The 26,943-nt window shown below is 50.6% G+C and overlaps 11 protein-coding genes across 11 annotated transcripts; 6 read left to right on the top strand and 5 right to left on the bottom strand.

The window, feature by feature from the left end:
• Positions 1 to 406: 406 nt before the first annotated feature.
• On the top strand, positions 407 to 2,179 carry N7515_003686 (Major facilitator superfamily domain general substrate transporter; the record flags this gene model as incomplete). Its single annotated transcript, XM_056664430.1, has 3 exons — positions 407 to 931; positions 993 to 1,146; positions 1,221 to 2,179. 3 exons carry the CDS (start codon positions 407 to 409, stop codon positions 2,177 to 2,179), a joined length of 1,638 nt encoding a protein of 545 aa, XP_056523487.1.
• Positions 2,180 to 3,155: 976 nt separating this feature from the next.
• On the top strand, positions 3,156 to 5,102 carry N7515_003685 (alkaline phosphatase; the record flags this gene model as incomplete). The annotated part of the gene is made up of 3 exons (XM_056664429.1): positions 3,156 to 3,268; positions 3,326 to 3,528; positions 3,583 to 5,102. The coding sequence occupies 3 exons, from the start codon at positions 3,156 to 3,158 to the stop codon at positions 5,100 to 5,102; spliced, it is 1,836 nt and encodes a 611-aa protein (XP_056523486.1).
• Positions 5,103 to 5,669: 567 nt separating this feature from the next.
• On the bottom strand, positions 5,670 to 7,441 carry N7515_003684 (uncharacterized protein; the record flags this gene model as incomplete). Its single annotated transcript, XM_056664428.1, has 8 exons — positions 5,670 to 5,756; positions 5,815 to 5,930; positions 5,994 to 6,021; positions 6,077 to 6,280; positions 6,337 to 7,027; positions 7,078 to 7,150; positions 7,210 to 7,223; positions 7,287 to 7,441. 8 exons carry the CDS (start codon positions 7,439 to 7,441, stop codon positions 5,670 to 5,672), a joined length of 1,368 nt encoding a protein of 455 aa, XP_056523485.1.
• A 1,584-nt stretch (positions 7,442 to 9,025) lies between these two features.
• Positions 9,026 to 10,578, top strand: N7515_003683 (uncharacterized protein; the record flags this gene model as incomplete). The annotated part of the gene is made up of 3 exons (XM_056664427.1): positions 9,026 to 9,030; positions 9,077 to 9,450; positions 10,364 to 10,578. 3 exons carry the CDS (start codon positions 9,026 to 9,028, stop codon positions 10,576 to 10,578), a joined length of 594 nt encoding a protein of 197 aa, XP_056523484.1.
• On the top strand, positions 10,553 to 11,314 carry N7515_003682 (uncharacterized protein; the record flags this gene model as incomplete). Its single annotated transcript, XM_056664426.1, has 1 exon — positions 10,553 to 11,314. One exon carries the CDS (start codon positions 10,553 to 10,555, stop codon positions 11,312 to 11,314), a length of 762 nt encoding a protein of 253 aa, XP_056523483.1.
• A 1,301-nt stretch (positions 11,315 to 12,615) lies between these two features.
• Positions 12,616 to 14,024, bottom strand: N7515_003681 (protein kinase domain-containing protein; the record flags this gene model as incomplete). The annotated part of the gene is made up of 4 exons (XM_056664425.1): positions 12,616 to 12,856; positions 12,964 to 13,022; positions 13,093 to 13,409; positions 13,457 to 14,024. The coding sequence occupies 4 exons, from the start codon at positions 14,022 to 14,024 to the stop codon at positions 12,616 to 12,618; spliced, it is 1,185 nt and encodes a 394-aa protein (XP_056523482.1).
• Positions 14,025 to 14,402: 378 nt separating this feature from the next.
• N7515_003680 (uncharacterized protein) lies at positions 14,403 to 14,633 on the bottom strand (the record flags this gene model as incomplete). Its single annotated transcript, XM_056664424.1, has 1 exon — positions 14,403 to 14,633. The coding sequence occupies one exon, from the start codon at positions 14,631 to 14,633 to the stop codon at positions 14,403 to 14,405; it is 231 nt and encodes a 76-aa protein (XP_056523481.1).
• Positions 14,634 to 15,518: 885 nt separating this feature from the next.
• Positions 15,519 to 20,331, top strand: N7515_003679 (uncharacterized protein; the record flags this gene model as incomplete). Its single annotated transcript, XM_056664423.1, has 6 exons — positions 15,519 to 15,662; positions 15,714 to 15,787; positions 15,839 to 16,157; positions 16,217 to 16,534; positions 16,590 to 17,563; positions 17,619 to 20,331. 6 exons carry the CDS (start codon positions 15,519 to 15,521, stop codon positions 20,329 to 20,331), a joined length of 4,542 nt encoding a protein of 1,513 aa, XP_056523480.1.
• A 282-nt stretch (positions 20,332 to 20,613) lies between these two features.
• N7515_003678 (neutral amino acid permease) lies at positions 20,614 to 22,058 on the bottom strand (the record flags this gene model as incomplete). The annotated part of the gene is made up of 2 exons (XM_056664422.1): positions 20,614 to 21,820; positions 21,889 to 22,058. 2 exons carry the CDS (start codon positions 22,056 to 22,058, stop codon positions 20,614 to 20,616), a joined length of 1,377 nt encoding a protein of 458 aa, XP_056523479.1.
• A 1,908-nt stretch (positions 22,059 to 23,966) lies between these two features.
• On the top strand, positions 23,967 to 25,736 carry N7515_003677 (homeobox domain-containing protein; the record flags this gene model as incomplete). Its single annotated transcript, XM_056664421.1, has 1 exon — positions 23,967 to 25,736. The coding sequence occupies one exon, from the start codon at positions 23,967 to 23,969 to the stop codon at positions 25,734 to 25,736; it is 1,770 nt and encodes a 589-aa protein (XP_056523478.1).
• A 117-nt stretch (positions 25,737 to 25,853) lies between these two features.
• N7515_003676 (uncharacterized protein) lies at positions 25,854 to 26,937 on the bottom strand (the record flags this gene model as incomplete). The annotated part of the gene is made up of 2 exons (XM_056664420.1): positions 25,854 to 26,680; positions 26,808 to 26,937. The coding sequence occupies 2 exons, from the start codon at positions 26,935 to 26,937 to the stop codon at positions 25,854 to 25,856; spliced, it is 957 nt and encodes a 318-aa protein (XP_056523477.1).
• Between the last annotated feature and the right edge of the window lie 6 nt (positions 26,938 to 26,943).

Genomic DNA, 26,943 nt, shown 5'->3' with positions numbered 1-26,943 from the left:
GTTTTTATGAGACTACTAATCAATGTCTGCCACTTGTCACATGAATTGTGGCTTGAATATCGAGAACATCTCAATTTTATGGCACAGAATAAGCTGCAAAACCAAGCAACTATCTTCATCAATACTAGAAACCCTTACAAGAATTAGACTCAGATATCTCCCAAACAGCTATCGATGCTCTCTATGTATTTGATTATCCCAGGGCCTCCACTTATCTTATCGGTGTGCGTATGCAGTAGATCCACTATAAAATCCGGTTTCAGAGCATGTTGTCTGATGTGCAACAGAGTTTGCAGATACTAGCACATACAGAGTACATAAAACAGCTAAGACCCATAGTTTTTAGTTATTTACACAGTATTTCAATTGCTATCCCGTTGCGTTTGCTCTCATCCTAAGCGCAAGGATGACAGACCCAGAGCAACCAATGACTGAAGAAGCTCCAGCTGTTCGCAGCGAGAGTAGACCGTCATCCATCAATGGCGCGATCAGCGGCTCCAGCACACCCATCGACCTTTCCAATGAATTGGGCGAAAAACAAAGCACCAAGAGCGAACGCGCTGACGGAAAGCGCGAGCTGAAGGAAGGGGAGTGCTACGAGATCCTCGGTTACTCCTGGCCGCGATGGAAGAAATGGACCTATCTGGCAGCTGTCGCTTTCGTGCAGGTCTCTATGAACTTTAACACTTCGGTCTACCCTGCCGCCGTAACGCCTCTCTCAGAGGCTTTCCATATCAGCGAGCAGCACGCTCGCACGGGTCAGATGGCCTACCTTGTGACCTACTCCATTGGTTGTGAACTGTGGGCTCCTTGGTCTGAGGAATTTGGTCGCTGGCCTATCCTTCAGCTCTCAATGTTCCTCATCAACATCTGGCAACTTCCTGCGGCCCTTGCTCCCAATTGGGGTAGCCTTGTCGTTGCTCGTGCACTGGTTAGCTCTCCCGTACGGTTCTGCGACTGGTGACTTGGGTGAATTAACATAATATCTATAGGGTGGTCTTTCTACTGCCGGTGGTAGTGTCACACTCGGTCTTATTGCTGACATTTACGAGCCCGAGACGCAACAGTTTCCTCTCGCTTTTATCGTGTTGTCCTCTTGTATCGGTACCAGTATTGGTGGTGTGATTGGCGGCCCAATTGCGCGATGTAAGCACATGCTATTCTCTCAGATTCCCTGTATCAATCTGCAACATCTAGCTGACATGAAGCTCACGACCTAGTCCTCAACTGGCAATGGTTCTTCTGGATTCAGCTCATCTTCGGAGTAGTCACTCAGATAATCATCTTTTTCATGCCCGAAAGTCGTTCCACCATTCTTATGGATAGAGAAGCCAGACGCCGCCGCAAGTCCGGCGAAGATCCCAACATCTACGGACCGAACGAACTCAAGACCCCCCGCGTCTCCCTTAAAGAAGCCGGCAAGATCTGGGCCCGACCCTTCTACATGCTCTTGCGCGAGCCCATCGTCCTGTGTCTGTCCCTCCTCTCCGGTTTCTCCGACGCCCTGATCTTCACTTTCCTGGAGAGTTTCGCCATCGTCTACAAGCAAGGCTGGGGCTTCGGCACCCTCGGCGTAGCCTGGGCAATTATCCCCATCAACGCTGCCTATTTCATTGCCTACTTCAGCTACTTCCCGTGGTTCATCCGTGACCAGAAGCTGCGCCTCCGCCACGGCGATGCCGCAATTCCACCAGAGCGCCGCCTGAAGTGGCTGTTGTTCCTCGCGCCGCTTGAACCAATCGGCCTCTTCGGCTTCGCCTGGACATCCTTCGGTAACTCGCGCAACGTCCACTGGATCGGCTCGATGATTTTCTCCGCCTGCGTCGGTATCGCCAACTACGCCATCTACCTCTCCTCTGTCGATTATATGGTTGCCTCGTACGGTGTGTACTCGGCTTCGGCAACGGGCGGTAATGCTTTCGCGCGTGATCTGCTCGCTGGTATCTCGGCTATGTATGCGACGCCCATGTACACGAATATCGGCGATAAGTGGCATGTACAGTATGCAAGCACTATTTTGGCTTGTCTTTCCTGTCTTGTTGTCACTCCCATCTATATCTTCTATTGGAAGGGACCGCAACTTCGTGCGAAGAGTAAGTTTGCTCAGACTCTTGCTGCTGACAGAGCTCAGAACAATGGTCGCCGGGTCAGTAGGATCAGTGCTGAGCCGGACTTCTGAGTTAAGAGATGTATTGATGCGTGTGGAGGACACTACGTGATATGATGATTGTATATCTGTCTCCATATCTGTATATATGACTTGTTTCAGTGCGAGGAGTCCTGGTGACTGTTTGGATCACTTCATAGTTGCTCTACAGCAGTATACAACTTGGGAGCTTAGAACCAAGTGACTTAGTAGGCTATTCATAAGCCTTATAAACCCATTGAACACTGCGTAAATGTGTTGAAGAACTACACATGATTCTTCTGCTATCGGCTCTAAACGCAACGCCAATATTCAACGCTCTGCGGCATTCCCAACCAGCCCCGACTCTCGGTATAAGATAACCTTCTTCAATGCCACACGCCATGTGAACTCTCTTAACCGAGGCTCTCAAGCATATGAGTTCTCATGCAAAGAGAACAGGAAGGTACGAAGGGCGAAGCATAAATAGGGGTAACTCCCGGGTAGATGTGAGACTAAAGGCTCAGTTGGAAAGCTTATTCTAACGTCCCTATGCCTGCTATTAGCCTATGCATATACCTCGACAAGGATCGGAACGGCGAATCGGAACAAACAAATCCTTCGTCCGCCTGTAACGAGTCGCCTCTCGCAAAGATCCCACGTGCAGGAGCTCGCCAAGGTTCGAAGCTTGGCGGAAGATTGGCGATTGATTTGGCTTGGCTTGGCGTTCCACCCCCTCAGCTTGGCAAAAAGCTTCGAGCTGCCAGACGTCAATGACTTCGACACGTGCAGATGGTAATCATCCTCTATTCGTCCCTATGTTATCAGGGAATACAACGATGCTTCCTTGAATAGGATTGCATCCAGACTGTCGGAAATGTATGTCATTCTACTCACATTTGTTGTCTTGGCGTAAGACAGGTCTCAATTGCCCGTGAAGATCGTGGTATATAATGGGACACCCGCTGGAGCTCTTGTTTCTGTAAAGGCCTAATTGTGTGCTATTATCCCGATTGACTGTCCGATCAACATGCGAGCTTTCTCAATCTCCGCACTCGCATGTTTCGTCTTATGCACAGCTGCTCAAACATTCCAGCGGCTGGGTGGTTGTCCTGATTTGGGATGCATATTTCCGCCTGATCAGTATGGATGACTCCAATTCTAGATGACCTGGCTATCAGCTAATGGGTGTCTCCTTAGAGTGGATTTCCTAGCCGGTCAGTACTTCGATATCCGCCTCGAAGTGCACTCACCCGTCAATGGTTCCGAGGCGCGCGTCGGAGAGCCGGACGAAAACTTCACATTCACTATCGCCAAGAAGGGCAAGAAGCCGGTTCCTGCCACATTATACTTCAACCTCGATGAACCAAAGCTAGAAAGGTGGAACTTCACGTGGTACGAAGGTAACAGACTCCTTGGATAGAGACCTACCAAGGACAACATGTTGACAGTAGCAGATCTGTTCGCACAGGACGCAAGCAAACCATCCCTCGTCAATGTCACCTCCAAGATCTATAGACGAGTCGCCCTGTACGAACCTGGCGAATACGAGGCAACTTTGAGTTACTATGGAGAACAAAGGACAGTAGCCAACTGGCTTGTCCGCGATCTTCCCCCAAAGCGGCGCGCGAAGAACGTGGTCATGTTCATCGGGGACGGAATGACAACGAATATGATCACTGCCGCGCGCCTCATTGCCCACCGCAGCGTCAATGGCAAATATATGACGAAAATGGCATTGGATAAGTTTCCCGTGCTGGGTCATCAGATGACGCACTCCATGGACTCGTTCATCACAGATTCCGCCAACTCGGCGACAGCGCTTTACTCCGGCCACAAGACTACCGTCAATGCTCTGAATGTCTATGTGGACTCTTCCAGTGATCCCTTCGACGACCCGAGATTCGAGACAATCTCGGAAGTTTTCCGCCGTCGATACCCGAACAGCGGTGTTGGTATCGTGTCGACTGCCTTCCTCGCGGATGCTACCCCTGCGGGACTGGCTGCACACACCAGCAACCGTGGCGAATATGATCATGTCATCGGCGCCTATTATGAAGGTCTGAAAGACCACGAGTGGACAGACTGGGATGGCCCCGATGTGCTGCTTGGGGGTGGCGCAGAGGATTTCCTTGAGAGCGAGAAAACACGCGATTACTACAAGCTCTTCGCCGAAAAGGGCTATAATATAGCCTGGAACAACACGGCGCTGGACAGTGCCCCAGACAATGAGAAGCTGTTAGGTGTTTTCCAGAAATCCAATCTCGCAACTTGGCTCGATCGCAACGTATACCAAGCCAACCTGCTCAACCAGAGCAATTATCCCGACGGGTCCGGTCGCGACGCAGAGGATCTCCCCGGACTCAGAGACATGACCCTCAAGGCCATCGATGTCCTCGACAAGCGCCACAAAAAGGATGGATGGTTCCTCATGTCCGAGGCCGCCAGCATCGACAAGCAGATGCACACACTGGACTATGACCGGGCCCTCGGCGAGCTACTCGAACTTGATGACACCATCCGGGCAACAATCGAGAAACTCGAGCGACTGGGACAGTTAGAAGATACCCTCATCGTCGTCACAGCCGACCACGGCCACGGCTTCGACGTCACGGGCTCGGTGGATACAAAGTACATGGACGCCCAGGACAACGATCGCAGCAAGCGTAACGCAGTTGGATACTACGGAAAGTCCGGTCTATCGCAGTACACAGTCGCTGGTCCCAACTCCTTGCAGTACTCGGAGGGTGTCCACTTCCCAGCCCGCTGGGACCCGAGATACACGCTGCACTCGGGTGTTACTGCGTTCCCTGATCGAAGGGAAAATTATCAGGTCCACAGCGAGGGTCCCCGCACACCTGCTGAGGCGGCAGATAACGAGAAGAACGGGTACTTCGCCAGCTACAAGGATGCAGTTACTGGATTTGTGGTCAATGGAACATTGCCTCTTGATAAGGGGGAGGGGTCCACTCGTTGACGGACGTGCCGGTCTTTGCGCGGGGACCATGCCAGGAACTGTTTGGCGGAGTGTATAACTCCATTGACATCTTTTTCAACATGGCTGAATGTTTGGGGCTGTCTGAGACAAAGCGACATGACAAGCCTAACCATGGTGGGAAGGAGAATGGGCACTAAAATGATTGGTGCCATTGTAGATATGACATCATGGGCTTCACAGTGTCCACAGGTACTTTGAAACCTTTTCCCCCGACATTGTGGAGAAACCGGGGTAAGCCGGTTCCAGCCGAGCGGTTATCATCGTTGCCTGGGGTCTGCTGGCTCTACGGTAGTAAATACATTATTTGAAAAAAGAAAATCAAATCACTGTAATCCGAATACAGCGTAATACACCGTTTTTGAAAATCGCAAGCAATAAGGAACATGTGAATTTCAAGTCGAACGCCAATATATTTACAAGGGCCAAGCACGCCAAAGCAAGGGAAGCAACGGACGCCATATATAAGATGACACTTCTATTCTAACAAAGGGGTCAGGGTCATCGCCAACAGTCAAAACACTGCATATCCTCCATCAGTAGGTAGATTTAGGTGGCGTTGTTGGCACAAGTCCAGCTAGCCTTTTGCGAGCTCTTGTTGATAGCCAAGCCCGAGACGTAAAGTCCCAATCCACACTGGTCTCGTTAGTAATGTATTCGACCCTTACAACATCAAAGGGAGGACGAAACATACGATAGCGCAAGCAATTCCGAGAATCACAAAGTTGAGAATCGTCAAGGCGATCTTGCGAGGTGTCGAGAACCACACACCCTTGTTCATCACGAGCCAGAAAATGGCAGGAAGACCATCTGTTTCCGATGTTTTGATTAGTAACTTATATCAAGCAGAAAGACACGACACGATTGACTTACAGCTGAACCAACTTCCAAATAGGGAACTCTGCACACAGCGAAGTCAGTAACAGAACGACAGCACGTCTAGTTGGAAAACTAACAATCAAACTCAACAACTCATTGAACACGGGAATAGACTCTGCAATAACCCAGGCAACAGTCCAAGTGGTGAGACCAATTGCGACCCATGTGCCCGTAGCCAAGAAGGTCTTCTGGTGCATGTGGTGGGAGCGATCACCGCGGAAGATGCGCACGTAGATATACTTGCATGCGACATGGCCGAAAATGACACCGGCGATGATAACCTATCAAACAATTAGAACGAAGTCCCCAATGGGTTCCGAGTGGAAATATGACGCACTGTTGGGATAGCCAAACCGTACGCAACTTTCTTCATGACAGGTCCAGCCGAGGAGAGAGCCGGTGAGGCAACATCAGGGCCGGCATAGCAGTAGATGACCATGGCGGTCACGACGTACATAGTGGTATCGACAATCTGGAGCATAGCGAGGGACTTGGGGAAATCGCGAGGGTCCTGCATCTCCGACATGATACCGAAGAAAGAAACGTGGGCAACGAACGCGAAGACGATGTTGGTGACTGCTAGGAAAGCCTCCTGGAAGGTCGGGCTGGTCGTGATATCATTCTGAACGTTATCGGGGGCCTGGACACCAATGGCGACCATGGTGACGACGGTAGCGATGGTGATGCTGAGAGCGGAGATGATGGACATCCAGTAGACTTTCTCTGACGTCCGTGGGAGGGCTGCGATGCAGCTGACGATCAAGCCAACGACTCCAAACACAATGGTGCAGGTGCCATGGTTCGTGATGGTGTTGAACAGCACCGAGAAGGTAAGAATGTGACTGGCCATCAGGAAGATGATAAACAGCAGCTGGCCGACGAAGCAGATTTCGCGTCCGATGGGACCTAAAAGCAGCTCTCCAGCATCACCCATGCTGTGGACTTGAGGGTAACGCTGCTTGAATTGGCCCATTACGTATCCAGTATACCATGAGATACCGGAAAGGCCCATAATAATAATGAATGCGCTGAAAGAAGGTCAGTTTTCTTCCCAAATCGCGGATACAATGCAACTTACGGGACAATTCCAAGGGTTGCCACTGCTGATGGAAGGGACAGAATACCGAGGGAAATATTTTCCGCGACCATCACTAGACGAAACATGTTAGGAAGGGGTTCCTTTTGACTGGGGCTCATCGAAGGCTCTTACGCGTTCCAGCTTGCCTGTATAAGAGTCAGAAATGGGCATCCAAAGAGCTGAAAGCAGCGAACAGAAGTGATACTCACCACCAGGGCATGATACGATACTTGACTTCCCCGGAATCTTCATTCCCAAAGGGGTCATCCGTGTGGTCTACGGGGTATTCCTTTTTCTCCATGTCTGTTGAGTCGCTGTGTGGTTCATACTCCTGAATAGGACGCGGTTCGTTGGGAAGACTCATGATCGCGATGAGTATATAGTATTATAGTATTGAGAAGTGAAAGAGAAAAAGAGCGTCGAAGACGAGAAGAAAAGGCAAGGAAAATAAGATGTGGAGGTGGCCAAAAGCAGAACGGCCGACCCAACTTTTTTTTCCTTGGCGCGCCAGATAGTTGATGAGATATCCGCTACCAGATATGGCACTAGTACTATTCGTCGTATTACAATAAGTGACGCAGTACAGTGTGGGGAGACGAGCTTTTGTTTAATCGCGATTCGTGTCTCCAAGGCACTCTGGGGTTCCCCTGGGGTAATATGCCAATCGGACGCACAAGATCGCATTGAAACCAAGCTCATGCATTTCGCCAGCGACAAGGGGCGATCGTTACATAAGCGTGTCTTGACCGGCACGCCCGAGAAGAATTGTGGGGTATTCGGCGTGAGGCGAGCCAACCGTAGACGTCGTACCTCCGGCGACACATGTTTCCGGCCCGGCGTACCCGGGCCGGCGCAAACCCCCCGCGTGTCGGCCCCCATGTCTACTATCGGGCCGCTAGTGATAACAACCAAAAGTGTTTGTCAAGGTTTTAGCCATGGATTGAATTGCCCATGGGGCCATTTACCCCAAACGTCAACCCCAGATTGAAGGTATTTCCTTCAAGATCGCGGTGTTGGAGGACATCGGGTTGCACTTCACTTGCAAATTTATAAGACGGCGCAGCGCCTGTGCATGAAACCAGGGCCGGCCGGGTGGCGCATTTAAACTTTGTTCAGCCAATCTGCCACTAGAATTTTCTCGAAGCCACATTCTTACGCCAATCAAAGGTTATCTCAGTGCTCTCCGACCTTATCACATGATCCAAAAGTTCTGCCAGATTTCTGGTGCGCTAAACCTAACCGGATTACTCCTTGATTTAATACCGAGTCGGCATCGCTCAAACAGCAGGCGGTGGAGTTGGGCATCCATCGTCTTTTGCAGAAGGATGCTGAGGGAATTTTGGTAACTCAATCAAAGGGCCCAGGGGTCGGCAGCACCCGGGACTCAGCAATGTATTATGTCGCCAAGCGCATATGGGACTGCGCAGCGCCCAGTTGCCAAGTATCTTAGTCTATAGACTATGTAAGTTGTAACCATGTTCTCATGGCGGTTTCCAAGGGACCAAGATTGGATTGTCATATGACCGTTGATGCCTTGGCTCAGTTTCCGGGATGGGAGAATCAAGTTCTCTTTGGGGGCAGGGATCCTGCAGGCGTCATGTGAGTAACCGCTATGGTTCATGACCAACGATACTTCCTTTGATGCTACATCTCTTCAAGGAAAGGGGCGAAGCATAGCTAGGAGGGAAGGAGCAAACACGGAGAAAGGACATAAATATGAGTTGTTCTGCGCAGCTCTTCTTCTTTCTTCTTCCCTTCTCCATCACTTCGACATCTCCCCCACAATCCACATCGTGAGTACCAACTATCCAATGATCCATCTCTGTCTTTTTCTAGGTAACATTGTTTAGTACCATGTCTGAACCATCGAAGACTTACTTATCTGGATGTCAAGAGGACCAGGAGGTTAGACAACCTGCTGAGAGACACAGGTCTTCTCCGTCTTATCATGGCGTCTGGTGGTAAAGCACCGGAAATTGCTCCCAATCCTCTGATCCAGTATCGCGGGCCACATCTCACCATTCTGCCCTGCCTTCAATCAGCGCCTCATTTCCTTCGAGGGCGTCTCGCGTTCATCATCTCCCCGGCCCGAGAGCAGACCCGAGGAAGGTGCAGCATCCCGCGGCAGTGTTCACGTCCGGAAAGTGGTCATCCTCATTCGCTGGGAGAATGATGATATCGGTGCGGAGGAGAACATCGCGGCTTACATCGCCACCATGGGGAAAATCATGGATATCCTTGGCATCCAGCATACCGTCCACATCCTGGAAGTGAAGGACCTTACCCCAGGTTGGAATCTTCAAGCCAAGATCCGCATCATCTTCCGGGGATATGTGAATTTTGGCGACACTCAGACAGAACAGACTTTATTGAGTTGTGATTGGTCTATCGCTGAGGTGGTTTTTCGTCAAAGATGCGGTCGCACAGGGCCATGTCGAAATTCACCGTGTTGATACCAAGAAGAATGCCGCAGACGGATTTACCAAGGCTCTCGCAAAAGACCAGTTCGAGGTCTTTGCTAAGCTCATTGGCATGATCTAAATCCACATGAAAAATACAGAGTTTTACTATGTATGCCAGAGTTGGAGGTTTTGATAGGAGATGTCATGCAGGTTCTATGAGGGGGATGTTGGATGCCTTGATGCCCCAGGCATCACATGTGTGTAGATAGAACCCCATAGTTTCTCTCTCTCTCTCCTTCTCTCTTTCTCCTCTTCGTCCACGTGAATACATACATTGTTTTCTCCATTTATCTCATATTGTATCTGTATTCCATGATAATGCAAGCAGTGTCACTTTTGCTTGCGAAATCTATCACACTTGTGATGCTTCCTCTGGATCAGATTGGCGTTGAACAGGCCCAGACCCAGTACATCGAGAACATTGAAGGGCGAGCTTGTTTCTTGAACAAGGAAACATTCTCGTCCGAACTGCTCGACGAGATACAAGCGAGCAAGTTGTTGGATGCCTGGGGCAGGCAAACACGTTTGCTCCAGGCATCACATGAGCCAGAACCCATCGTTAGATAGATAGTCTCTTCCTCTCTCTCTTCCTCTCGCTCTCTCTCTTTCTCTCTGTCCACGTTCACAAATACGATCTGCATACATTGTTTCCCCATCCTGATTCACACTGCATCCATCGTATTCCCATGAGGTTATGAGCCTCTCTTGCTAGTTGGACCACTAGCAACTCTTCTTTCGAAGCTAATTTCAAAACCGACATCATGGTGAGACTCCACACTGGTCTCTTCACCAATAAGATCTTGATCCAAGAACCCCTTCATCAGCTAATCGCTCGACCGTCGCCATGGCGGACACCGAGCACGGGGATGACAACCCCACAATTCAGTCACACTTTTTTCCTGCTGGCATCAACAATCCAAGCACCCAGGTTGCCTCCGATGGCACCAAAAACCAGGGTTACAACTTACCTGCAATCGCTTCTGCTAAAATGCAGACAGTGAAAGCTCTCGACCATGAATCGAGAAACCCACGCGGATAGGCGATTCCGATCAAATTCACTCTCGCTCCTCCGCCTTGCTTCCGTCATCGACAGCAGCATACCCCGCCCGCAAATAGAAGATGCTAATTACGAGCGATGGGAATACTGGTCAAGAATGGCAGCAAGCTGGCTATACCTGCAGGCTGACGAAGTTCTTCAGGAACGTCTTCAGAACCTTGTCCACATACTGGAGTACGCCGATGTCATGTTCGAAGAAATCATGACAATGGTCCAGGGTAGTGACCGTGCCGAAAACGCCCTCAACGAGGCTAGAAAGTTCGACAAGATGAGACGTTCGGATTACGACACGGCAAGGGAGTATATCACAGGATACCTGAAGCAGTACCACGTACTGAAAAGATTCGACATTGCTCCTCATCCATTCCATGCCCTTTCTCAGGTGCTGCATCAACTTGGGAAAGAGATTCCTAAGGTGCAATTCATCACGGAAGAAATATCCAGCATGGAGGCTAAGAAGATCACGCTCGAGAAGATGGACGGCTACTGTATAAGTTTACAGATCGTCGCTGATCGAGACGGATCTTCGAACGCAGCCCAATCTGCCAATTGTGGTGGGAACCGTGGTCGTGGCCGTGGTGGAGGGGGTTGTGGTGGGCGAGGTTGGGCTGCGTTCGAAGATCCGTGTAATCTTCTTAGCCTCCATACTGGCTATTTCTTCGGTGATAAATTGGACCTTTGGGATCTCTTTCTCCAGCTGATACAGCACCTGAGATAGAGCATGGAATGGGTGAGGAGCAATGTCGAATCTTTTTAGTACGTGGTACTGCTTCAGGTATCCTGTGATATACATACTCCCTTGCCGTGTCGTAATCCGAACGTCTCATCTTGTCGAACTTTCTAGCCTCGTTGAGGGCGTTTTCGGCACGGTCACTACCCTGGACCATTGTCATGATTTCTTCGAACATGACATCGGCGTACTCCAGTATGTGGACAAGGTTCTGAAGACGTTCCTGAAGAACTTCGTCAGCCTGCAGGTATAGCCAGCTTGCTGCCATTCTTGACCAGTATTCCCATCGCTCGTAATTAGCATATTCTATTTGCGGGCGGGGTATGCTGCCGTCGACCTATGACGGAAGCGAGACGGAGGGGAGCGAGAGTGAATTTGATCGGAATCGCCCACTGAGATAACCTGACATACCGTTTGGACATAGCCTTGCCAGTTGGCGGAAGACTTACCAGTTGGCAGGAGACTTGCAGTTGGCAGGAGACTTGCCAGTTGGCAGAAAGCTCGCCAAACTCGCGTCTGGAACTCTGCACCCACAAATGGATACTGACAACTGGACAGAAGATTTATTCTGATATTTTATTTCAGTATAAGGTACTGTACACATCTCCTGTTCACTTTTGTATATAGTGAAGAGCGAGAAACGCGAACCTGTCTGCGAACCAGGTCCGCCACTGGGAGTAGTGGGACTACAGGAGAGGAGAACACAGGGGTGGTCTAGAAGAGGAGAAGTGTGTCTGATTGTCCTAGGTATCCATGCGATGAAGCCTTTTATATCACAAATGCTGGGTAATCCGCACACCGCTCATTTCACCACGATGGCGCAATTCTCCCACTACAATAGTTAGCACTCACAGCCCGGTACACGCTTCCATAAGGTGTCACTTGGGTGATTTGGAGATGTTCCAATTGTGGCAATCACAGAGATTGTGTACACACATATAAAGGATACCAACAGGATGATGGCCTTCAGGGCCGTCGGCCCAATGCAAGCTTCCCGTTTATTAGTAGCATACGAGCAGTTCCAAGGTTGAATGTGATGAATGCAAAGCTCTTTGGAAGAAACGCCCCAAATTTCCTCCATGGGAGCCGTGCGCCAGCAGACTGCTATCGAGAAGACCCAACGTCCGTCAATGAGGGAGGTCACTAGGCGCCATGCTTCTTTCTAGGACGGTGCGAACTTCGCAAGAATCCACAGTGTATCTTGCCGAGCTCAACTGCGATCGAGATGGCGACTTCCATGGAAGCCCCAATAACCAACGTAAAAGGATAGTCATCATAATAGCATCTCCTCAAAACGGCCTCATAAGCCATTCGTCTGGTATAATTTCGTTTGACGTGGCTCTCACTTCCGGGTCCCAGGTCAAGACTTTCCGTATAAAACGCAGAAACTGGTCTTTCTCCTCTCCCGGTGGGATTGTCGTGACAAAGTCCTCGAGTGAGGTTTTTGGTACTGGTACTTCAGAGGCCCAATTCCCTGTCATAGCCTTGAGTGAGAATAGGCGGTGACCGCGGAGGAGGGTGAGCCTTACCCTGGGCATCAAAGTAGGTTGAGAAAAGCGGGCTGTTCTGGATAATATTCAGGGGAGGGGGGGCCAAGATACCCGATATATTGTGCTAAAGCCAGTGGAAGTACATACTGGCCATGAACACGGTCAATCGGATCGAAGAGGTTTTTTCCCTCCAAAAGTTCGAGGGTCTGTATCGATGAAAACTAGTTAATAGTTTGCTTACTTATAGCCGACGATTACGTGCTCAACTCAACTCACCATAACGCCAATTGACCATATATCAACTGGAAATCCCCATGGTAGATGCAAGAGCACTTCGGGAGCGCGGTAGAGATCAGACATCCACCAGTCTCGATTCACGCATCCTTCGACCAGTCGCATTTGACCATAGTCTGTAAGAATAGGGTGGCCGGAGAGTGCTAACATGGTATGTCTAGTTTTATAGACAACCATCGGCATATCCCCGGAGATGGTGGAGGTTATCGGCAAACTTGGATCCTGGGATTCCTGGTTCTCAATATCTTGCAGGATAGTGTCGTCATCAATTTCCATTAAGACATTCATGGGTGAAATGTCTATTCCTCCGTAAGTAGATAATTAAGATATCCATAAGTGGACTTACCAGTATGGGCAACACCGCATGTGGCATGTAGCCAGTTCACAGAGAAGAATAGGCGGTGTATCAAGGATTTCACTAAAGCCTTAGGGATCATTGCATTGGGAAATGCCTCCTGTAATGTACGGATGCTGTTGCCCTTGGGCTTATATGCAATGCAGTGATGACGACCAGCGAGGCTTTCTGTTTCGAATATCTCACGCGCAAGCCTTGTAAAGTCAAGCCCAGGATGATCCTCATCAGCGAACTGTTTCAAACGCTGGAGCATGTTGACTTCGTTGAGAACGGGAGAGGGCTCGGCATTATTGCTGTCAATCCGCACAGAAACCTTCAGCGAAGCATATTCATTCGCTCTATATTTCAAGTCAGCAACAGGCGCTGTTATCAAAACAATTCTAGTGGGATAAGACCTTTCGTCCCACGCAAGCCAAACAGTCGAGTAGGCACCATAGCCAAGCTTCGCAATTATCCGGTATCGATTATTGAAAGCCTGGCCAATTTTGACAGGGTAATAATATCTTTTATGATAAAATGGGAGGGTCTGCTCTTCGATTGCTTGAATTTGTGCTGCCATCGTGTGAGTCAGTCGACGGACAAGGGAGGTGGTTGAAAACAACATGGTCGGACAATGAAAGAGAGCGGGGACGATGAGGGTGTGAGGCGCATTCGTAGACCAGCCATCTTTTACCTGCTTCACTATGAAAGAGCGTGGCAGTCATTGCTCATCACGGCTGAGGTTGCTGGGTGAGGTCTGACTGGCAGGCTGGCTGCACGTGACTCTGTCGCGTTTCTATCATCGCGTAAAAAACCAGGCGCCTGCTCAAGCGCGAACTTTCGTCATACCACGGCAGCTCGGACTGTAGTTGCGCCTACTCCCGCGGTAGCGGCCGTCAGACGGTCAGGCACGACGAGAGGGGGCTACGGCATTTCTGCAACGCTATCTCGCTGACTGTTATCGGCCTCGTTGCCTCAATGAGACCGACGATACCAGCCGTCTGCGAAGCGCTCTCTTTGCCTCGGGCGGCGCGCGGTTCGCGGAATCCGAGAAGACGGGCTTTCGATCAGGGATTCCGGATTCAGTGCGACTTGCGAGGGTACCTGCCACGACGTGCCAAATGTGGCATCGAGATGTTGCTGTCGCTGCGTTGGCGGTAGGCCACAGCCAAGGAGCGGCTGGGGCCATGGGGGCCGAAATTGACGACGACGGGGAAGAGGAAAAAGCGGGGGCTTTCGGAGACTAGACAGGTCACAAGTGTATCGTGTGGCATTATGCTATCTTATTATCTACAAGAGGGAACGATGGACACCGACAAGTAGATGCAAGATGCGAAAGGGCTCTAGATAGCAAACAGCTGGGAAACAAGGAGAGTAGAAGGGCATAGGTAGGTTGCAGCAGCCTAGGTTGCGCTCGAGTCTGGCAGTGAGCAAAAGACAAGCGACCACCCCAGGGCCTACCTGGCGGGGCTTAAGGGAGGACAAAGTAGCCGATGGAGCCAACGCTTTCACTTCTCTTTTGGGTTTATGGTCCTTTTTGAGACTGGGCTAGGCGCCGCTGTGGCATCCGTGGAACGAACAAGCGCGGTGCTTTCCGGCCCGTCCCGCCCAACCTGGTAAGTGAAGTTCTTGGCACCCAAGCACAAACCATCTGTATACCCATGGTCAAGGTTAACAGAGTCTCAGAGACTTGCAGAGAACATGTTCCGGCTCTTGAAAAAACATTTTGAAGCTTACTCGACGCTAGTTGCGAAGTTCATCCCGTGTTTGGCGCCACTAATCACGGATTGGCTGCCAGCCTCGCGAATATGCAAGCCACAACTGAAGATTGGATTGATTGGCGTCTGGATGGGGCATGGCGTGTTTATTTCCCCTATCAAACGCGTCCGCCCCCAATATACGAGAATAGAGGCGGCTGAGTGAGACCTCAACACCCCAGCTTTAAGGAGGATGGCGGCCTCAAATATAAGCTGACAGGGGAAGCAGGAATGCGCATCCATCTGTTTACACCTTTCCCCACTGGCGCTCTTCATAGCCATAGGGGCTTCCTCCCCATGTGCTCTAAGCTGCAGCGATGTCCTTAACTGCCGCTCAGCGTATCTCTTTTGCAGGCGCTGCGTCTCTTCTTTGTGTGTGGCTTTCCTACGAATATTCGCGGTCGCGGTCCGCCACGCGCCCTAGCAAGATCCCCGAAGAGCCGATCGCAGATAAAATACCAGTTCGTTGTATGCATATGATCCAGACAGGCCAGTCGCTAATCGATTCACAGAAACCGGAACATAGACCTCCCATTGACATTTTGTACGATGGGAGTTCTCCTGATACAGGCGAAGCGGAGGTTGAGTATGTTCGGAGATGAACCACAAGAAAGCCACAATCTAACACTTTTGGTAGCATAATTGCTGTTCATGGGCTTGGCTCTCAGGTAGATTGGTCATGGACTTGGAAGGATGAGACCATCCAAGTCAATGGGCAGCCCCGGCTTGTCAACTGGTTGAAAGACAGCAACATGCTGCCAGACATCGTGCCGAAGACGAGGATCTTAGTTTACAATTACGAGTCCAGATGGCACAAAGATGCTCCGAAGACCCGTCTGCAGGCCTGCGCAGAAGAGATGGTCAATGAAATCCATGATTTTCGCAACAGTACAGGAACGACAGACCGACCACTTATCATGATTGGACATAGTCTTGGCGGGAATGTGATTCAGCATGTAAGCACATTTTTTATCTTTGGTCTGCTGGATATTAATTCTAGTGTCATATTGAATAGGGCCTCTTATACGCCGATTTTGAGCCTAAGTTCAAGTACTTGGTTGAAGCTACGGTTGGTCTGATATTTTTGGGCTGCCCCTTTCTGGGCTCAAAAGCACAGCAACTTGCTGTCGTGGTGACCCAGTCTCTGCAGAAAGCCGGGTCTGACGAAGGAATCATCAGAGATATTCGCTATGACGATCCGATTCTACTGGACAAGGTGGATAATTTCCAGAGATTGCTGGAAAGAAACGCGATTCCATACTGTGCCTTTATTGAACGCAAGGAGACGGATTTTGGAAGAAAGATTGGAATCATGGGGATTTTCAAGGAACTGGTATGTATTTCGACATGTTTTTATCACAGCTCCAATGATTAACATTGTCACTCAGGTTGTGGACGAACGGTCCGCGGCAGCCTTAGGGCCTCACAAGTTCCGATTGAATACCGATCATTTCAAAATCAACAAGTTTGCGGGTCCTCAAGATCGATCATTTCTGCGAGTCTCGGCACAGATCAATGAAATGTTCCGAAATTGGAAGCCACTGATCGAAAGTCGGAGATTCAACCTGAATCTCCCCGGCGCACAGAGGAAGATTATAGAGAACAAGGAGCGCCACGAGAAGATCGTGAACTACTTGGCAAAGTTCGACTTCTCTGCGCGATATAAGGACGTCTTTTCGACGAGGCATAAGACGACGGGCCAGTGGTTTTTGGAGGCAGACAGCTTTCGCAGGTGGCTAAACACTGAAGGTCAAACACTCTGGTGTCCCGGAATTCCAGGCGCTGGCAAGACAATCCTGCTCGCTGTTGCAGTCAACTACCTCCAGGAAAGATTCTTCAAACAGAATGATGCGGTGCTCTTTGCCTTCTGCGACTACAAGGACCGATCTAGTCAGACTGCAGAGAACATACTCCTGTCTCTCTGGCGCCAGCTGATGCAAAAGCGCGTCCTCAGTGAGGTTGAATGTGAAAGTCTTGAGACTACTTATCTCAATCGAGGAGTCGCTCCCACAACGGATGCCCTGGTAAAAATGCTTTCCGATGAGATGAACAAATATTCAAGGGTCTTTGTCTTGGTAGATGCTCTTGATGAGCTTCAAACAGAAAGTCGAGACTCGTTGTTGTACCTTCTTCCGCAGCTACCGACAAAGAAGAATCTCCTTGTGACATCTCGTATGCCGAAGGAAAAATCTTCTGCTTTCCACGCCGTGCCTCAATTAGAGATACGTGCGAGAGAAACGGACATCACGGACTACATCAATGGTCAGCTGGAATCTGTGCCGGATCTTCGCTCCAAAGTCCAGCACAATTATAAGCTCAGACAAGAGATCAGAAACACAGTTACCAGGAAAGCAGACGGAATGTGAGTAAATACCCAAATTCCCAGTCAGACGGCATCGGCTCAAAGAGAAATATAGGTTCCTGCTTGTTCGGCTTCACATGAAATCATTGGCATCCACCCATACCGTTAAGGAGATACGAAATGGCCTAGCAAATCTGCCGGAGGGAGAGAACGCTATCTCCGACACCTATGAAGGGGCATTCTCTCGTATTCGGGATCAACGATGGAACGATCGCCAACTTGGAGAGAAGGTCATTATGTGGATCTCACATGCGCAAGAGCCATTGACGCTGAAAGATTTACAATGTATCCTGACAATGCAGGAAGGGGATACGGAGCTGGAGCTTGAAGATCTCATTTCCGGGGAGAAGTTGATCTCGACCTGTGCCGGCCTGATAACAGTCGAGCACCTGTCCGGAACCATCAGATTTGTTCACTCCACTGCGCAAGAATACGTCGATTCAATAAAATCAGCCAGATTCCCCGGTGCGGATGTGCAGATTACCAAGTCATGCATTCAATATCTCTCGCTGTCCACGTTCTGCAAAGACACCAGGCAAATCGACATCATTGAATTTGCTCGAATAGTGCCCAAATACCCATTCCTCAAATACGCTGCGCTTAACTGGGGGCTGCATGCACGAGTCGCCGAAAGCCCCGAGTCTAAGTCTACCGTCGAGGAGCTGATCAAGGCCTTCTTCAATCTCAAGCTCCAGTCTATCTTCGCAGTGCGGACTCTGTTGAGTGGAATTGCTGGAGTTGATGGTTCCGAGATGGGTGAGGACCTGGCAAAGAACGACCGATCCATCAGACTCATCAACATCTTGGCCTATTTCGGGTTAGATGCTTTGCTGGGTGACTATATCGCTAGCACGGCGGGAGTGATGGATGATTCCTTTGATAACTTCGTCGGGAATGTTTTACACTGGGCAGTTCTTGGCCAGCATCCTACTACCTTGAAGTTACTGCTTGATCAATCATCCGCCTCGAACATCATAAACCAGAGGGGTTATTTCCTTTTCACGCCACTGCACCTAGCCTTGGTCCACAGGCGTGATCTATCGGCTGAGATTTTGTTGGAATACGGCAGCCCCGATGTTACGGTCACTTCTCATTTTGACCACACCCCCCTTTTGGTGGCAGCCCTGAACGGAAATAGCAGTATCATCCCCAAGCTTCTGGCCACACCGAGCGGAATGCAGACACTCCTGTCCCAAGGACATGGTGCAACTACTCCTTTCCGTGCTGCAGCTATTTGGGGATACAAGGATGTCATGGTCCACCTTCTACATGCGCTAGATAGCTACGAGCTCGATGAAAACCTCTGGGAGTTGGAGGACGATTTTGGCAGGAATCCACTCCATGAGGCCGCACAAGGTGGCTATTTGAGCATCTGCGAAGTCCTTCTTCAATCTAAATATGGAGTCCAGTTTGCCAAGAGTACAGATGGCTGGGGCTATGTCCCAATGGAACTGGCCATTATCCATGGTCATGTGGAGGTGACTGAGCTATTCCTTAATTGGGACAATGGAGCTCTCATGGCAAGCGAACCGGGACCTCTTGCAGGGGCATTGGTACAGGCCGCGAGCTTTGGACAACCAAAAGTTGCAGCCATGTTACTAGCCGGTCATCCTGAGGCGTGTCAATCAGATTTCCGTGACTTCACGGCTCTCCATCATGCAGCCTACAGTTGCTCGGTTGAGACAGTCAAAGTCATCTTCGGCCATTCTACAGGGCAATCTGCCTTGGAAGCTAGGGATAAGGAAGGGAACACACCTCTCATCGGTGCCGCAGACAGGGGACAAGCTGAAATTGTGCAATTTCTCCTTGACAGCGGAGCAATGGTAAATGCCAAGAACGGCCAGCAGCAAACCTCTCTCCATCTTGCCTGTGCGGCAAATGTTGAGCAGGTGATCAAGATTCTTCTTCGGTCTGGTATCGACATCGAGGCCAAGGATTCCGACGGGAGAACAGCTCTGGCCCTTGCAGTAGAATCGGAGTCTATGGAAGCGATAAGGCTGCTTCTAGCTGCAGGGGCTAGTATCCCGGAAGGCCTTCAAGTCCCTGACGGACTTGGAACAGTAAGGCGTTATCTCCCGGAGAACCCAGTCGATCAGTTCCGAGCATACTTCTATGTAAAGAAAGCGTCAGCTGACCGACTACCCCAAGCTCTCATTTCACACATAATGGATCTCGCTGGATACTGGCTCGCGAGAACAACCGAGCATCGCGAGCACATGTACGCCACGAGATTCGATGGCACAACATTGGTCTACCTGCGAACGCCGCCAGTGATAGGCAACACCCAGCAACCTGTTAGACGAATCGAGTATGAGATAGTCAGCCATGACCAAGGATATAGTAGCAGTGGGGATGGGGATGGAGAGTACGATGGATCCTACACCTGGTTTGACGCCAGCCGCGAATGCAGTCCAGGTCCGTCCCATGGGAGAGCAACTCGGATCATTGGACCGGAGATCCTACGAAATGTTCGTGCGGAATATGAGTGGTCCAAGCATCGAGTCTCATGGTGTACTATAACCGGCGTACAGTCGTTCCGCGTCGACACCGATCCGGAATCGAAGAAAGAGGTTGAAGTGCCCGTTTCAACGGTCCGCTACGATCACAGAACACCGAGACCTGAGCCGATCAAGTGGATTACGGAGATCAATACTGGAGAGCGACTTGTCGTGACAGCCTTGGCTCAATTCCCGGGATGGGAGAATCAAGTTCAGAGAGCCAAAATGGTCGTGTATACGAGCTGTCTCAAGTTCAGTGGTTATTCCTAGGCAGAATCATTCCCAGAGCGGGACTGAGGCCACCAAATGATCGTGCGAGGATGGGAGTCTGTATAATAGAACTAATTTCAGTTCGTTCCAATCTTGTGTTTAATTGAGGGAAGGGGAAATTTTCAGAATTGTAATTTAAATTTATATTCTAGAGCCAACCAGTGTACTCTTAAGCATAATCTATATGCGATGTATATACAATGCGAGCAAATTAATCTTGATAAAGCAAATCAGCCAAGCAAATCAGCTAACCAGCTAAGGTAAGTACCCAACTTGAGCAACTCAAGTATCGGTATTGGCACAGGTGAAGCTGTTGCTATTGGCATCCTTGTGGATGGCGGTGCCAGAAGCATACAGTCCAAGGACACACAGGACCAGACCGAAGCAAGCAATACCAATGTTGAGGATAGTCATGCAAATCTTGCGAGGAGAAGCGAACCACTGGCCGTGGTTGAGGTGCAGCCAGTAAATACCGGAGAGACCGTAGCTGAACCAGGAAGCGAAAAGAGCACTGATCAGACCATTCAGGTCGCTGAAGACGGGGATGGCCTCGGAGATAATCCACGCGACGACCCAGCAGGCGACACCGAGACCGAGCCAAAGACCGATGGAACGCTTGTTGCGCTGGTGCAGCAGGTCAGATTTGGCACACAGGCGGAAGTAGATGTACTTCAGGCCGATGTGGCCGTTGACAACACCGGCGCCGACGATGGTGGGGATGGCAATGCCGTAGGCAATCTTGCTCATCAACGGTCCGGCGGAGGTGAGGGCAGGTGCATGCACGTCCGTTCCGACATAGTAGTAGATAACAACGGCAGCGGTCAAGTAGAGGGAAATCTCGAAGCCCTGGAGCATGAACAGGGACTTCTTGAAGTCCTGGGGGGTCTCCATCTCGGCGATCAAACCGAAGAAAGCGACGTGAGCGCAGTAGGCGAAGACGATGTTCGACACAGCCTGGAATGCAGTGTAAAGGTTGGTCTCGACCGTGGCTTGAATGACGTGTTCAGGTTGCTCTGCAACACCGACGGAAATCATGGTAATCATGACAGCGCTGAAAATACTGAGGAAAGATGCAAAAGAAATCCAAGTCATGCCCTTCATGGTGCGGGGAATGGACAAAACGAGAGAGATAACCATGCCGACGACACTGAAGACGATAGAGCAGGTGCCGTGGTTGGTGAGGGTGTTCATCATGACGCGGAAGGTCAGGATGTGACTGCCCATGACGAAGATACAGAAAAGAAATTGGCCGAGGCCGAAGAGCTCGCGGCCGAACTTGCCCAGCAAGATCTCACCTGCATCGCCGAGGTTTTGAATGTGAGGATAACGTTCGCGGAAAAGGCCAATGTTGTAGCCAGTGTATGTTGCAAGAAGACCGAGTCCAACAATCAGAATGACACCAGGCACGAGGCCGAGGGTCGCAACGGCTGAGGGCAGCGAGAGCACACCCAGTGAAACAGACTCGCAAATCATCAGCAACCCACATTGCCTGCAGACACCACGTTAGCTATCTTCTTTACTTAAAGCACACTTGAAAAGGGCATATATGATACATACCACCACTTTAGGGTTTTGTATTTAATCTCAGCGTATTCCTCGTTACCAAAGGCATCGCGAACCTCGCCAGGCTTAAGCTGGCCTTCCTCGTCAAACTGAGCCACATCCTTGCGCTCAGGCTCTGCAATCTTGTCTTGCTCGTAAGCAGGTGGAGCCGGGTTGACCTCCATTGTGTTTGTCTGTGTGTTGAAAAGCAGAGGAGAGAGTTGAAGGTCAGAGGAGAAAGTTGAAGGTCAGAGGAGAGTGTTGAAAGTCGGAGGAGAGTGTTGGAGGTCGAAGGTGAGGTAAAAGGGTAAGGATGGGTATCACGAGTGAAGGTTAACGCCCGCCGATAAAAGTAAAAGAGATTTGAGGGGGACAAACATCCATCTTATTGTGAACTCCCCAACGCGTACCGGCATTTGCCCCCATGGGCACAATGGAAGGTCCACAGAAAATTCGATGCAACCCAAGGAACCCACCAATGATCGTTTCAATTGAGCCCGAATCCGGACATCTGGCCAATGTCGGCGTCGGAGTGGGCTCGCTGACTCATTTACATTTGGTGATAGAAATTCAACGACAAAGTTAAATTGGCCCCAGTCCGCCGCCCCAGTGCTACATTGAGCGATCGTTGACACATAACTTTCCAAGTTTCTGACGATCTCTCTTCAGATAAGGTTTGAATCAATTTACGGGGAAGTCTGGGGGAAAGTGACGTTAAGAATTGATGCATTGCGAAGATTTGGTAGGGCCAGGTATGTTATGGCTTCTTGCAACAATACTAAGCTCTTCAGTTTCTTCACCGGGCAAGGTTAGGTTCTCGGGTTGATCGGTGCCCAGCTTTTCTCGGCATGCAGGGCCCCGAGTGGCAACTGGAAAGCCGCCCCACTCGGTCTCCGGAGGAGTGAGCAAACTCCGGGAGTTTCACCGCCGCCGATCACCGATCACCGGAAATGGAACCACGTGTGTATCCATTTACCCCGGCGCTATCTTCATGCACGTTACTTGAGATTGATGTTGTAGACTTTCATCTGTTCTCTAATTCGACGGTTCGTCTTCTCAATTTTGACTGTGGCTCAAAATCTCCAGATTTCAGTTAACGTCCTTCCTACTATGTTAAGGTTCCCCTAAAACACGGCCCGAGTCCCCGAGGCCTCCTTTGTCCAATGTCCAGCTCCCGCCATTGCGCAATATGAGCTTATTCCTAATAAGCAGTAGTATCTGGACGAGATGATTTGTTGAGGCTTAACTAGCCCCTACCTAATCTGGCTAGCTGTAGCGCCTGGAAATATAAGTGGCCATTTCCCACTTTGGTATAATGGTATTCAGGTACACTGTAGAGGTGCTTACGGTTTACCCAACGGCGATAAGAAACATCGCACTAGTGATTAGTGAATGCTAACAAAATGACTGATTGGCGTTCTAGTATCCGTATCGCTTTTGAGGATGATTAGCCATGAGAAAATTTTTGCAAGTCCCAAATCATTGTCTAGGTTATGACAGTAAACCACGGGATCAACGGATGTCCGATGGCACATGGGGATAAATCAGCAAGAGAGCCAAGGTCATCTATCGAGTCACCATTAGGCTTCAGCGCATCGGAATATGTACGCCTGCGGAGTAGATAGAGTTCTAGACAGAGGTCAGAGTCTACCTACATTAACTTCTGGAACGTCTCAGCCACACAAATCAATATTGAAACGTCGAAGTTTACTCTGACTCGAAGTCCTCCGAGACCGAATTCGGCTGCGGGGGTTTCTAACTTTACGCCACTAACGCCAGCCTATTCGGGACTAGCGCATGACAACCACATGTGACCCGGACTTTTCTTACCTCACCTGCAGTTCCCCCAGCCGGCGCCCAGCAAAGGGCGGTGGATTCCCCATTCACCGGGGGTGATCAGATTAGGTTTAGCGCGCTAAAAAGATCTGGCAGAATTCGTGGATCATGTGATGAGGTCTGAGAGTGAGGGTATGGAGGTACTAACGGACATCCTCGAATAAGGCCAAGCCAAGAACGCGACCGACTCCAGCCACACTGCTTGTACTAACCTCTTAACAACACCGCGCTGGCGATTATGCTCGTTGCTGAATGGCATGAATCAGCAGGAGCAGCCTGGCGACCCTTCATTATGGCAGTCGCCAGAGCCTATCTCTAGCACAGAGCTGCAGGCCATGCTGGACGTAGATGGACCAAATCAATGGACACGAGAAAGCTCATCGCTGAATCTACCGGTTGATAATGAACTGCTGCAATTTCCTTCAGAGATCAGTGACCTGGAATGGTCCCAATGGACCAATCTTGAGTCGGATCCCATATCAACGATCAATGGCCAAGTTGGACGTCAAGGCCACGAATATCTGGATACCCTAGGACATCTATCCAACGCTGCTTCACCTCCAGCAGGGGAATATGTGGACCCATTCTCATCGCAACGAAACCTCACCAATGTCTCGCAGTGGCTTGACGGAGCATATCGTCCTCCTGTTTCCTGCACCCATTGCCGCAAATATCGACTTCAATGCCTTGTAATCCGCACGGCAGCTGCCAATCCCAATCCGAAGACCTCATGTTCAAGCTGCGTAGCCCTGTTCCGAGAATGCAGCTTGGCAAAAGGGGAGAAGCGCCAGCCGTCAGAATTTGAAACGTTCTCTCCGGTCCTAGGTCATCTTCATGGTGTTCCAGAGGATGGGAACATTCCGGCAGCTACGAATGTAGAGAATAGTGATGAACCAAAGGAACCGAAACAGTTTCTCAGAAAAGGAGCCAGAGTCCTCCGCGAGTGGTTCTACCAGAACCAAGAACATCCCTATCCATCAGAAGCACAGAAAGCCCACATGGCCCACGAGACTGGCTTTTCGCAAAAGCGTATATCAACCTGGTTCGCCAATGCCCGTCGCCGCCAAAAACAAAAGATGCAGTCCGCAGCGCTATCTTCCAACTCACGTACTCGTTCGGGTTCCCCGATGGTTACCAACACCTTGTCCTCCATGACTCCAATGGAGCGATGGCAGGCTTCCCCACCAGAAGACGAAGCCATCCCGGAATCGGCCATCCAAAATGCCATCATGTCGAGCTCAATAGAGTCAGACAACAGCATCGACCCATTCTCACTGGATGGCTCAGCCGTGGACTTCTTCAACTTCGACGAGACTTCATCACATCTAGCATCCTCCGCGTCAAGCATTGGGAGCAAAGCATCCGCAACAACTGACAGCGCCTCCTCGGCTTGGAGCTACCATTCTACAGGAGACGCAGGCTTGCCATTCTCATCGCTGCCTAGAAGCAAACCGAAACGCATCCGAGGCCGACAGCCAGCAGTGTCAGATCGTCAGTACCAGTGCACATTCTGTATGCAGTCCTTCAACAAGAAACACGACTGGGCACGTCATGAGAAAAGTGTCCATCTCTCCCTTGAGTCCTGGGTCTGCACTTCCGATCTCAGTCACGTTGAACGAATGTTCGACCTGCGGCCACATGAATGCCCCTGTTGCGATGTGCGTTCTCCAACGCCTGCCCACTGGGAGGAACACGAGTTCCAGGTCTGTGCTGAGAAGTCCATTGCAGAGCGATCATTCAGTCGGAAGGATTATCTGTGGCAGCATTTGCGCAAGTTCCACGGTTGTACTAAACTCCCCGTGTCGGACCTCGAAGCCTGGCGTGGGGAGGGCGCTAACGTCCAAAGCCGCTGTGGGTTCTGTGGGTGTTCCCTGTTGACTTGGTCAACTCGCACGGAGCATCTAGCGAGTCATTTCAAGAAGGGATCTCGCATGGTTGAATGGGAAGGGGATTGGGGTTTGGATCCATATGCGTTGGGGATGTTACGCAACACCATCTTACCATCTCAACGGGACTTGTTAATATAGCTTCCTAATGCTTCGCTGCGCACCTTCTATACGAATAACGAAATGAATGAATCATGATACACCGTTGAATTATCGCGTTGTTCGTAGACAAAACTAACAACTGCACTGGCAGCTACCCTAGTATGCCGTAGTCTGCCATTCCCGATTATACCAAGACCCCATGCCCAAGATGAACAGCACAACACTGCCATCCCGCACAACATCCTTGAAAAACTGCACTGCCATCCCCATACCGCCGGACTTTGTCCCAAGCAACACCTTACTCCCAGTCAAAAGTAGCTCGCCCGTCACAAAGATGGCAAAGGGGTTCTGTGCCGTCGCCGGCTTGGGCGGGGGACTTCCGAATAACGCGACCGAGGATCCAATGATGAAGAGCAGATAGACCGAGACCGTCAAAGCAAAAACAACATGCAGCGTTTTCCACGCCCGCGCTTGCTTCTGTTCCGCTTCTGTGGGCTGTGCTCCTCCACCCAGCATATTAGCGATGAAAGGCGGCACACCAAGCATCGACGCGATAGCAGCAGGCGAGAATCCAGGTGCAGGTTGGTTACCTGCGTCTGCTGGGGATGCACCTGCCGGAGCATTGGGGTCAACACCGGGAATGGCGCCCATGAGAGAAGACAGGAGTTTGAGGGTTGGGTCCTCTTCGTCTGGCTGTTGGCTCTGTCCTTGCTCCGGTGCGGATTGCCTCAGCATGGCGCGGAATGCTTCCTGTTGGGCTTGGATGCTGGTTGGTGCTTGAGGGTCGGGGTGCATGCCTTGGCCTTGTTGGGGTGCGGACTGTCGGAGCATTGAGAAGAATGCTTCCTGCTGGGCGCGGATCGCTTCTGGTGACTGCATGTCTGGCTGGGGGGATACCGAGGGGCGGAATTGGGGGTTTGGTGGCGCTGGAGAGGGGGATGCGGAGATAGCGGGTTGAGGAGATGGGGAGGCCTGTTCTCGCTCTGTTGTGGTCTTGGTTAGCAGTGTCCGGGCTGGTCTGAATGATGGAGTGGCTTCAAGGCTTTTGCAGTTGGGGAGGGGAGGGGGCCGCTTCATGGGGAAGCTAGCGATGGGCTCTTCATTTCGTACCGCTTTGTGGTGTGCGCCCGCTGAGACTGGTGATCTTGTCCAGGCGCGCTGAGCCTCCTTCCTTGATCTTTGCCTCGCGGCGCTCGCGGCGCAATCGGGCGGAGCGTTGTGCTGGTGATTCCTCCGACATCTTTGT

Source organism: Penicillium bovifimosum, assembly GCF_028826915.1.
Source record: "Penicillium bovifimosum strain IBT 22155 chromosome Unknown utg000003l_segment0_segment0, whole genome shotgun sequence".
Lineage (NCBI taxonomy): Eukaryota > Fungi > Ascomycota > Eurotiomycetes > Eurotiales > Aspergillaceae > Penicillium > Penicillium bovifimosum.
The sequence above is the reverse complement of the archived record's forward strand: the minus strand, read 5'-3'. Positions and strand labels throughout refer to the sequence as shown.